This window comes from Hakea prostrata, chromosome 4 (assembly GCF_041222555.1).
Source record: "Hakea prostrata isolate BN-2017 chromosome 4, UWA_Hpros_2, whole genome shotgun sequence".
Classification (NCBI taxonomy): domain Eukaryota; kingdom Viridiplantae; phylum Streptophyta; class Magnoliopsida; order Proteales; family Proteaceae; genus Hakea; species Hakea prostrata.
In genome coordinates this window covers 48849677-48861988 of record NC_142603.1, presented here as the reverse complement: position 1 = coordinate 48861988, position 12312 = coordinate 48849677, and the positions used below count along the sequence as shown (strand labels likewise).

The 12312-nt window shown below is 35.0% G+C and overlaps 1 protein-coding gene across 5 annotated transcripts; it reads right to left on the bottom strand.

Moving 5' to 3' along the window:
* Positions 1 to 8762: 8762 nt before the first annotated feature.
* Positions 8763 to 12128, bottom strand: LOC149019301 (membrane-anchored ubiquitin-fold protein 3-like). Of its 5 annotated transcripts, none has more exons than XM_089153323.1 (5): positions 11923 to 12128; positions 11463 to 11646; positions 11119 to 11359; positions 10075 to 10245; positions 8763 to 9540 (listed from the first exon to the last, which is right to left on the bottom strand). In XM_089153323.1, exons 3-5 carry the CDS (start codon positions 11249 to 11251, stop codon positions 9485 to 9487), a joined length of 360 nt encoding a protein of 119 aa, XP_089009449.1. In that variant the 5' UTR covers positions 11252 to 11359; positions 11463 to 11646; positions 11923 to 12128; the 3' UTR covers positions 8763 to 9484. The 5 variants fall into 5 exon arrangements, with proteins under 5 accessions (XP_089009449.1, XP_089009451.1, XP_089009447.1 ...); XM_089153325.1 differs by having other exon boundaries at positions 11119 to 11350; XM_089153321.1 differs by having other exon boundaries at positions 11468 to 11646.
* Positions 12129 to 12312: the final 184 nt, after the last annotated feature.

The following is a 12312-nucleotide window of genomic DNA, read 5'->3' as shown; positions in this document are numbered from 1 at the left end:
AATTATTTTTCACTATAAAAAAAATGGGACGATTTTTTTATATTTTGGAGAAAATAGGTAGCTTGAATTATGGTGGGAAAAAAATTACAACCTAAAAATAATTGCAATCTAAAATACAACCTTATCGAGCAAGATCCTCAAGGAGAAACTTAGGTCGATGCATCACTTTTCCAACCTCATCACGCGATCTAGGCAAGAAATTTGCCCCTGCGACCAACTCACGCATACGATGATCGAATACACATTGTTGAAAAACCCATAGCCAACTCTCTAATCTGATGAACAACATATGTCACGTACCGCAATATATGATAACACACACACGACATAAGACGAGGTCAAAGTTATTAGGTTTTTCTTTTTCTTTTTAATTTTTTTCCCCTTCAAATCAAATGGGATTTAGAAAAAAAATGCTCCTCCAACTATAAGTCAAACAATATTTTTTGGCCTGTTTGATTATATGAATCCAGATATTTGAAATCTTTAAATTCATAATGCAAGATTTATATTCATTTGATTGTGAAAATCTCTAGATTCATGAAATCTAGAGATTCATCTTTTTTTACACTAAAAACGTGAATATGTAAATTTATGGGCACCCCTACTATAAAAGCACTAAAAATTTACGTATGCACAAAAATCACATTGACCAATCAATTTTTCATAATGAAATTTTCACAAACTTAGGTTAACCAAATAGTTAATTTTATGAATTATGACTCTATAGATTTGAAATCTCTAGATATTTGAAATCTCTAGATATTTGAAATCTCAAGACTAATGTAACCAAACAGGCCCTTAAATGTTTTTGAAATTACTGATTCATGTGTTATTTATCACCAACATTTCAAACCAGCTAACTGGAGAGGGAAGGGGGGGGGGGGGAACTTCACAAATTTTTATAGTTATTGCTTTTAGGTTACCAAAAGAAAAAAATGAAATACGAGAGGATGTATTATCAATGAAATATTATTCATTTAAGAAGATTTAAAAAAAAAAGTGAAAGTCTCTTTTGATATGAAAAAACATTTCAAACTCTATGTTTTAAGGAGAGACACACATGTAAGTGTTAACATAAGTCATGTCCTTGGATAGAAAATTACATTCAAACCTTAAAGAGTTTTTATCATGAAAAACATATTTGTCTTTTGAAAAACATGCAAAACACAAGACACCCGTGAAAAAATCATACATTTATATCCTCTAAAACTTATAATACAAAAGTTCTAATTATAAATTATCATATTACAAAGAAAAAGAAAAAAAAAATCTAAATACAAGGGCCCCTTAGGAAATCATAATTTACATTTAAATCCTTCGAGACCCACATAGTTTAAATTTCAATTTGGAAATTGATGAGTGCTAACTTTTGTGGCGAAGAATACCATGATATGATCATCCTTGGGGCATCTTGAAGAACTAAACATGTAATTGTCATATAGAGTTATGACCCTTTTTCTCTCCTTGTTTTCGGTGATAGACTTATGACCATTCAATGCAAAGAATGACTAAAGACTATTGATGACTCCTATGTGCTGTAATGAAAGAAACGAAATTATTTTTTTTGATTGATGTATTCAACTCCAAGAATGAATGGAAAAGAGAAAGAATTTGCTATTGCAACACTTTAGTTGTGCGACTTTATTGGCAACCAATATTCATGGCACTGATGGTTGAGATCAACGGTGGGTGCAACAAGGTTGGGTTAGGCGAGGTTTTTTGAAATTCAATTCGAATCTTGAATGTTCTGAACTAAGTTTAGTGCCGTTTTAACCTAAAGATCATATCCCTCATCCTGAATTTTATGAGCTAAGCCAAGCCTGATCCTGACCTAATCATCCCTAACTAAGCCGGATCGAGAAAGGTGGACCCTAACCCGGAATAACACTATCCTTGTACATACCACTTTCTCTAGCCCTAACTTTGATCTTGCCCTTAAGTCCAACAAATCTGATATAAAAAAAATGTAGCTAAGTTGAAAATGAAATGTACAATTTTGAAAACTTCAACAATTCAAACTACTACTAAATCTTATATAGAAGTTAAATAAATAAAAAACTTCCAAGCTATTATTAATGTTCATATCATAAATTTGATATATTACCCAAAACAAAATCTCAACTAAATAAAAAAAAATTCTATAAATGCTAGCCTCTTTGTTAAATTTAAATCTATCTACTATGAAAGATAGAAATAAAGAAATCACAAAACTTTCAAGCCACAATTAATATCTATATCCTTGTTACATTGGATGTCAATGGCAAAAGGATTGAATCAGGCCAATATCAAGGCTTGAGTCCTTACCTTCTTTTGGGCTCAGGAAGGATCAAAGCCACCAAAGCTGAACTTGCACCAGCAATTCATGCCTGGTCACAATAGCATCTGCCATTTGAGTAGTCGAGATGTTGTTTCTGTTGGAGAGTATGATGGGATACCCATTGGAGCAATTTGACAAACAGTTACCCTGCAATAGAATAAAGAAAAACTGCTTGGAATTGGTCAAATTAATCATCCTCAGAACTGTGTAGAGGCTTACAGCCGAGTGGAAATCCTTAATGAAATCATATACGATTGACCAAATGGTAGTTCTAGAGTTTAATTTAACCACCGACAGAACAAAAGCCAGCAATTTGAATTGCCAGCCGCTAAGCATTTCTAGTTTACGCTTTATGAACACCATAAAAGCTTACCTTATCTATTGACTCTTGTGTTGTATTTATCTACCCAACCGTGTTTCAGATTCTGGAGCAACGCGTCATCGGTAACGAATTGTGGGCCTGTCAAGCTTGAAAAGAAGAGATTTTTTAAAAGTTTGATTGACAGAAACTCCCAACAATGTTACCTTACATCGTACATGTACATGATTAACTTGATCATATGAGATTTTTCTTGGGTGAAAGATCATATGAGAATTTTACATACCTTTTATTATCAATTGATTTGGAATGAGAGTTTCCAATGTAGTGATCTGATAGGTCTTTTGTCAATGTGATTATGTATTAAAAATTGGGTAATTTTCATTTGTATTTATTGAGGTTTGATTTTTTGTTAAAAAACTTTTACATTTTTCTATCTTTTTTAAGTATTGAAAAAAATGATCATTTAAGGACAGAGATTTATTTTTATGACTAAAATGCTCTTATGTCTTATTGATTTTTTTTTTCAAATTTACTCAAATCTTTATTTAGAATATACCTGGAAAATCAACCAACATCCTAACCATCATATTGCTTCCAAGAGTTCCACTGCTGTTAGAAGTTCCGCAGCTAATCAAACTTCCAAGAGTTCTACTGATCTTAAAAGTCATGCACAACTGATCAAACACCAGTTATTACATACAAGAAGAACTCTACAATTGATATTCACAAAAACATTAGGCAACCCTAGCCCTGCCGTGCTTTGAGGTGGAGAGCAGAGCACTCTTCCGCCTATCCGTCCCTCTCTCCGACTCTGTGGTTTGTGTTGAGGTTTTTTATTTTTCCACCTCCTTCTCCACCTTGCTTTGAGGTTTTTCTTTTGCAACCCTGTTTTGCTCCCTTTAGCTTTTCTTTTCCCATTCTGTTTTTGCTCCCCGTCTGCTCTCTCCCTCTATCTACCTCTCTGTTTGTTTAACTTTCTCTCCGCCTCTCAATTCATTTTTTTTTCCACCACCTCCACGGCTCCACTTGCTCCCTCGCCTCCCTTTCTTTCCGTGAAGTTCCGGTTCAAAAAAAAAAAAAACATCTATTTCTCTCTATCGGTCTCTCTGCTATCTCTTTTCCTCCAATCGGTGGTTCTGTTTCTTGGAGAGGGGAGAACAAAAAAACTGTCTCTGTTTCTCTCTGCCGTTCTCTCTCTACTATCTTTTTCCCCCAATCAGTGGAAAGTTTCAGTTTCTTGAAGAGAAGAAAAAAAAAATTCCAGGAAGACGCAAGGTCTAGTAATGCATTCTGCAGATCTGAAGATTTTATGCCGGAGCTGGATGTGTCTCTCAGAGATCTGGAAGTTTTGCTGCTGCAAGAGTCTTGTATTGCTGGTCGCTATCGGTGTATCTTCGCCGTCGCTGTTAGCTCCGCCCTTGTGGCGTGTTATTTCTCCGCCCTTGTGGCGTGTATTTCCGTCCTTGTGGCGTGTCTACGTCCGTCTTTATGGCGTGTCAATTGTAATAGAGGATACGTATACCGTATTCGATGAGCTTAAATGTTATTGTGGTTGTTACAACCACCTTTCTAAGGATTTGGGCTCGACCCATAACTTAGCCAGGATGACCATGTCTATTGCATGTATGACATTTGGTCAATTTCCATTCTTTGGTTCAGATCGAACCTTGTGTTTCATGCAGTTATCTTTTGTATTTCTTTTTTTCTTTGCTGTGTCTGTAGTTTCCTTCAAGTTCATGAATGAAGCTCTTCAGTTTCGTACAAAAAAAAAAAAAAAAAAAAAAACATTAGGCAACCCAAAGGAGATACTGATTGGTACAAACTTCTAATCAATATTTTATGTAGTATAAAACACTAGAGTCCAAGCACCACAGCTACAAGACTCCTAGAACTATACGGAGAAGGACTCCAAGAACACTATGAAGAAGGGCTTTGTTTCTATATAAAGCTATGTACTAATTCCTTGTAAATTAATGTGATTATTATTTTCTATGCTCTTTATACACACACTCAGACTCTCTCTCCTCAACATTTCTCTCTCTCTTCCTCTCAACGTCTCTCTCTCTCTCTCTCTTCTTTTCTCTTGCTCTCTTCAACTATTATTATCTTCAACAATCTTGAACAGAGGTATGGAGTACCAACAATTAGGTATCAGAGTAATCTCCTAGTCAAATATAATACCAATTGATAAAAAGAAATCTCAAAAGACATAAAAATGTTCATAATTTGAGATCAACTTCAGGGGTTCAAATAAAAATTACTCCTAAAAATTTTAATACATCAAAATAAAAATTAAAGAGAAATTTACTTTGAAAATTTTCAAAAAAATAATCACAAGTTCTTCTCTCCATTAGAACAATAGGGCTATTTTTTTCTTCTTCTTCCAGATAAAAGAACAATAGGATCGATGTACTCATTATTGAATTGAGTATATATTCTCTCCACCCGAGCAGACCATTCCCCCACCCTCTGGGTTTGGCTAACACATAACCTACCTGCTATATACAAGCAAACCAACCCGAAGAGCTGAAAGATGAGAATAGCTTGCCTGGATGAAAAAGGATCTGAATTATACTAAACTTACCTCTAGATAATCACTAACAGAGATATTTTTTTAAGCCATAAAAGGATTATTTATGTGTGATGAGATGATGATTGATTGAGTAGATTTTTGAATTCGAATTCAAAGTTAATCTTGTCTATCAATTAGACCTTAGCTTGAGATTGTGATAGGCTCCGACATAAAAGTCCAAATGACAATTTATCTTTTAGTCTTTGATTAATCAAAGAAGCCTTTAATAAAAGAGGGATACCCATCAATCAATCAGAGACATTCTAATTTTCTTACTATGTTTTTGTTGTCTTGACCTATAAAATCAGAAATTCACCATTAAAAAATGTTCTGTTTTCAATTGAGTGCATGAGAAGTGGTGCTTGGTAGGTAAAAGTTGATAGGAACAGTCAGATGAAAGACTAAGATCACATGGAGAGTTTGATTTTATGAGCTTAAAGAAAGACCAACTCTCTTATCAAAAAATAGAAAATTTGAAAGACCAACTCATATAGAGTAATCACAACCTAGATCTCCTTCTTCCATAACAATTTTAAGGGAAAATTTCTTGGGCACCCTTTCTAGTATTTATATTTATTAAAAGTGAAATTACAATTGTGGATCAATATGTTCTCATAATTATCTCTTATCTTTAACGTTAGAGATCGCGATCTCCTTCTTTCAGTGTCTCCTCTTTATTTCTCTGTATTTATTTTTGCCACTTTAAAGAATTTAAAATTACTATGGTTAGACAATTTTCAAACTTTAGTTGAGTTTATCAGACAATGGCTAAAACAACTGCTGAAAATATGGAGAAAACTTCATAATACCAGGAAAAAAAATCATGGGTTGGTAGAGAATGGGATTTATTGTTCCTAAAATAATAATATGTATTTTATGGATGAAGTAATAGACAATTTAACTATATAAAACAAACAACAGATATCTCATCCAATGGTAGGATAGTTGAGCGGTTAACAACTCAAATTCCCATGGGGAGGTCTTGGGTTTGCACCCATCGGGTGGAATATGTATTAGTATTATCCCCCCACCTCCATAATATCAACTCACCGGCTCAAAAAAAACAAAAAAAAATCTCATCTCCTCATTGGTGGGCCCACATTATGGCTAGGGGTCTATGGCTCCAACCGATTTTTTGAATTTTTTTTTTTGTTTATTTTCCAATTTTTTGAAATTTCTTTTATAGTTTTCTTTCCAGAGTGTAAAATATCAATATTTGGCTCCATCCCAGTTTTCTGAAATTTCCACCATTCCTTTCACAAAACTTTAAAAATTTCATTATGTCCCTCTTTTCAGCGATCTCCGGGGAAGAGGGAATATTGGTTTTGGGAATACCGATTTGGCCCTCTCGATATTAAATCTTTTCATTATGTCCCTCTTTTCACGTGTGAAATATCGGTACTTGAGCCTCCGATTGAAGAAATAAAGATAATGGGTATAAAATTCATTTTGTTTTGTGTGAAATACCAGTACTTGGCCCTTCTCGATATTAAATCCTAGCTCCGCCCCAGCATCCACTCCGTTAGTAAACTCTTCTAATTATCGGCCTCTCTCTAGTGCACACCATATTCCCCCCTCCTTCAATGGATCAAATTCTTGATCTAAGAGAGAAACAAACCAAGGATAACTAATTCGATCACTAGAGATCAATGTGAAAAGGAAAAAAAAATGGCAGGTGAAGGATGCGTGTGGTGTTTGAAGAAATGCATTAGAGAGCTACTTGGAAGAGTCTAATTTAAATGAAATAAATTAATTAAATAGTATAGAGCTATAGAAGAGGATTATTTGTCACACCTTTCGTCCAAGGAAAGAAGCTATTGCTTTGTTTGTTTCTACTCATCACCTCTAAATAGTACAAATGCCTTTTTCTTGAGGGGCTGCTGAGGTAGAGAGGACCCAAAGAGAAAAAGTTCAAAGTCAAATCCAAAGGTTGGAAAGATTGGTAAGACAGCCGTCTATCCTACCAAAACCACACACGTAGGGACTATTTCAAGTTAAATATAGCCTCACTACCCTTCTTCTTCTTCTTCTTCCCTTCCAAAATTAGGTTTTCACTATTGCAAATTGAGATCAGCAAGAAAAGCCCATTTTCATCTTGAATGGTTGATCCGTCAAGATAATCACAATTCAAAAAGTAGTTTCGTCTGCAACTGACCATGTTGGGTTCTCTGAAGCACCTTCGTTGATTAAGGGTCTGTTTGGTTATATGAATCTAGATATTTGAAATCTCTGGATTCATGAATGCAAGATTTATACTCGTTTGGTTGTGAAAATCTTTAGATTTATAAAATCTAGAGATTCATTTTTTTACACTAAAAACGTGAATTTGTAGATTTATGGATATGGAGAAATCCAGAGATTTCATCCCTACTATAAAAATGCTAAACATTTACGCATTCACAAAAACCACTGATGAATCCTCAAATTTCATTCCACATATTCAGTTAACCAAACAGTTTATTTTATAAATTATGTCTCCATAGATTTGAAATCTATAAATTTGAAATCTTTAGATATTTAAAATCTCCAGAGTCATGTAACCAAACGGGCCCTAAAAGAATCACAAATGAATGAAGTAAGCTTGTAGCTTATATTGATTTAAAGGTTTCACAAAGTCTTTGTAGCAGGGAGGGTGGGATGGGCTTTCTGTTATACCAATCTATCTTATTGACTTTAGGGTCTCACCAAAAGTAAAAAAAAAAGAAGCTCCCATCTGTTGTCATGAAAGTGTTGTTTCTGCACTAGTAAATAAAATAATTCCCATTTAAGCAGTTCAAATAATACCGAATATGACATGGAAGCAACCAAAACTTGCATGAATTGTGGATTCTGATACCCAATATCCACCTCAAAAAAAAGCAAGTTTCCAGGCTTTTTACAACGTTTTCTTTGCGTCTTTGACATTGGCATTTTTTCAACCTATATTTAATGGGATCCACAAAAATGGAACAATTAGAACAGTGGCAAGAGCATTTTGTAACCTTGATGGAAATATAATTTCTTGGTCAGGATTGTTTTCCCATGCCCAACTTTCACTTGGCATATTTCATTATATCTAATCAAATGGAGTCTCTGCAAATCTTCAGCATTGCTGCACCGGATCCCCTGCTATTTTGGATTGGAAAACCACAAAAAGCTTAACTAGGCAGGTAAGTCCCTCCAACCTTTACCTTCCCAGAAATCCTGTTACACCGTGGTCATTTCATGCCCATCCAAGGCTAAAGTTGCTGTTTCATGCCTTAAACTAAAATAATACAGGCTAGAAATACTGAAAATCAAGTTCTTCACTAGTTCCATGGTTTCAGAAATCTGACTGGAAATGGAATAGGCCAAGTCAAATTGGAACCAACAGTTCCTATTCCTGCAACTCTCTTTCAAATTGCCATGAATGTGGGTGAACCTTCATTTTTGGACATTATTTCCCTTGTTTTGGTCAAGCAGAAAATCAATGAAACTTACTCCTTACTGTCTCCTTGTCCATGATAAATGGTAAACAGAAAATTATTGCAAAAAAAAAAAAAAAAGATTAATAACTTTAATTCTGCAAAGCAAATTGGACACATTTGTGCTGCCACAAGTGAAGGGAGCAATACTAGCTTTACGCAAAGCTAGATGGAAAGAGGTCCTGGTGGGAATCATCTGATTAAGAGAGTATGCAGTGAAAAACCACCACTTGCTCATTAGGATCAACTCTACAATAGAAGCATGCTGCAATCAAATAACGATGCAATGCTACCATTGCAATTACTAAAGGAACTCTCACCATACAATTTGTGTAAATCAAAACACAACTTCCTATGCAAAAGGAAACTCTGAGACCACATTGATTGCCAATAAGGTATGTTCCTAAAGTGGTAGCTCAGGATCACTCATAAATGCTAAATATTGAAGAACATATACAAGCATGACTAATATTTTTTCTTTTTGGGAGGGAAAAAATATACAAGCATGACTGTGCCCAACAAATATTTAACCTGTTGAATAGCCACGCAAATTTACAGTAGTTCTTCATTATCGGGCATCTTGTCATAAGGTGTCTTCACCATTAATGTGTTACATATTTTGAGCTTACTTGTACAAGAATGATTACAACATGGAGAACAACAGCAGAAGCAAATCATAAAAAAAAAAAAATGGGTCAAATTCGATGATGAGCTATGGCTATTGAACCTAAATAATAATATAAAGAAAAGGGAACGATACAAACTCAAAAGGGGAAAAAGAAAGAATCTGCTTAGCTTTCTCTGCACTGGTGGTGAAGGGCTTTATTTTATTAAAGGATTGTACATGTGCACGTATTCTGCTTTGGTATCTTCTCCTTGCTCTTGTCTGTGTTTGCAACCAATAAAACAGAAACTGTCATGTAGCACTGGATAACTATTTTCATAATTGTAGAGAGAACTAGAACCACATATAAGGGGGATAACATCAGATTTAACTTATCAACCAAAACAGCTAATTTGTGATTTGAAAATGTCTTGATGCAAACAATCTCAAATGTGTTGGATATAAGAGGTGTTAAGACACCATAACTGGGATTCATGATCTAGATATTATAGATACTGCTGTACTAAGGTGGTCCATAAGGTTCCAAACTAACCACACTGGCTACAGAAAAAGCCCTTCCACATAGATCCCAATTCTCAAGGGAATCATGAAGGAGCAGTCGCACAATTTAGATATAGAATAGGTGCATTTGCAGGTCTTCCTATATATAAGTGTGTTTGTGTGTGCGTGTGTGTATATGAGTTGGGCACGTCTTACAATAACCAGTAAGGGCTACATATCGATGCTGCATCAACTTTGAACAGGACAATTTGAACTCCAATGACTGAACTATAACATAGAGGACACACAACATACCTGTCTTCTTCTTGGATAAAGGAGGCTGCACTACTACATGCATTGTAATAACTCCAGCAGGAAGCTCACCAAAAAGTATTTTGGACTCAGCAAGTGTCTTGTTGTTCTCCAAGACTTTACCAGCATATATGAGTTTCATATCGTTTACTGACTTAGGAGTTACTGTTTTGCCTGGCAGTGGAAAGGCTTCATTAGTCATATGCTACACTAGAGGCTTAAAGATGAACAGAAACCAATTCACAAACAATATCGCAAACATCTGATCAACCATCAGTCAACGAAGTACTAATCATGGACAATATAATGAAAGGTATGGAGGATAAGAAGTGCCCTATTAGAACAACCAGGAATACGATACAATTAGGGAATTTTTGTTAATGGTGGAATAACACTACTATTGTGTTCAGGTCAAGTTACAGGCACCTTATGTAATGCAGGAAATAACATGAATAATGCAAAAATCATTACGGCTAGTATAAAGATTTTGAGCAAGGGTCAAAATGTAATGTAAAACTCAAAATACATGCAAAACAATACAAAACTAAATGGGTATCCAATACAAATGGTTTTAACAACAGGAAGGTGTTCAAGCTACAAGCAAAAAAAAAAAATGCCACTAAAACTAGACAATCTTGTATTCCTTTTATTTGTATCTGTAAATAAGCTATATTATGATAACACAAAATTTTCTGGACCTGATATGTAGATTCAAGAATAAAATCTCTCTGTAATAGGCAATTTTGTCAAATGTAAGTACATTGTTCCCCCAATGTTTTGATGAAAGCTATCAACTTGTTTCCTTATGTATCATCAAGGATGTCCAAGAAAGATAAATGACAGCATATTCAAGGGTGTTCTTTTATTTTAAGAGGTGGCATCTTCTTGTTCGTTCTCAGTAGAATTTCTAACTGAAGACAACTACTATATCGCATCCATGGGTGATCAAGTGAGGAAAATTAAACTTAACATCAATTCCAATTATCCTCTATCGTGATATTTAATTCAGAGGTTAAAAAAGATACAAAAGGGGAAATTATATCTAACCTTGGGGCCACTCTGCCACTAGCTTTTCTTTGAGTGTTGCAATAGTGGTAGATCCGTCATAGTGATTATGACCAATATCCGTGCCATCATATACGCGAAACTTAAGTTCTAATTTTTCCTCTTCTCCTGCCATTTTATACCTTCTCAAGCGACAAACTTGCAGATTCAAATTGACAACAAAGAACCTCTCTCTTAACAACAAGAATCAAGAATTGATTCCCCCGTTGCTGACCTAAACAAGCTATCACAGTATTTACAGTTAATAACAGGGAATAAAAAAAATCAAAGTAAGATGAGAGTTGCAGAAGGGAGAAAACTGATGAAAGGGTGAAACATTGAAGCACCTTACCATCTTCTACTACTTGACATAAAAAAGACGGTCAATAAGAAGTGTAACGATCTGCAAACAGGCCTGCTACGTGGCAAAACATCAAGGTCATTGGAATCGATAGAAAGAGAAGGCCGACGAAGTAAGTACCTCATACGAGCCAATCTCGCTTGTCACAAGCCAAAAAAACAAGACTAATTCTGCAAAAACGGCAAAGAGACAAACAGTCATCTCAGCTTGAATTCACTCATAGATCTGAATTTCAAAGAAGGAAAAACGACAAGAGGAAGTTTTAAATTAGCTTACGATGATCGGATCTGAGAAAATCTTTGAAAGGAAAAAAAAACGAGAGATTGAAGAAACCGAAACAGTAAAGAAGAAAGAAAGAAAGAAAGTGGGAAAACAAGAGAAAAGAGACAAAAGAACAAAAACGAGAGAATCTTACGAAGTCCAAAGTTGCAGAAGTAAGTAAGTACCTGATCAAAAAGCCATTAATGCCAGATTCGAGTAGCGAATTCGAGAGAGAGAGAGAGAATCGATTTCAGTGTTGGAAATTTAAAGGCTCTGCTTACTTGTTAGTCCTCTCTGCTCGTTATACCGATTGGAAAGCATAGAGCATCTTTGATTTCACTTCTTTCTTTCTTTTTTTTTTATTTTTTCTTTTTTCGGTTGAGATCTGAAACGGATAATTATGGATCAACTAGGGCTTTATATGACAATACTAATGATGCCGCACAAGAGTAAATGGTAGTTACAATGGAGAGAAGACCGTTAGATTTTACATCTCCGTTAAATGAAAAGCCGTTAGATTTACATGTGCACTTTTTTGGTAGTAAGGTCGTGTTTGGCATAGAAGGGAGTCACCT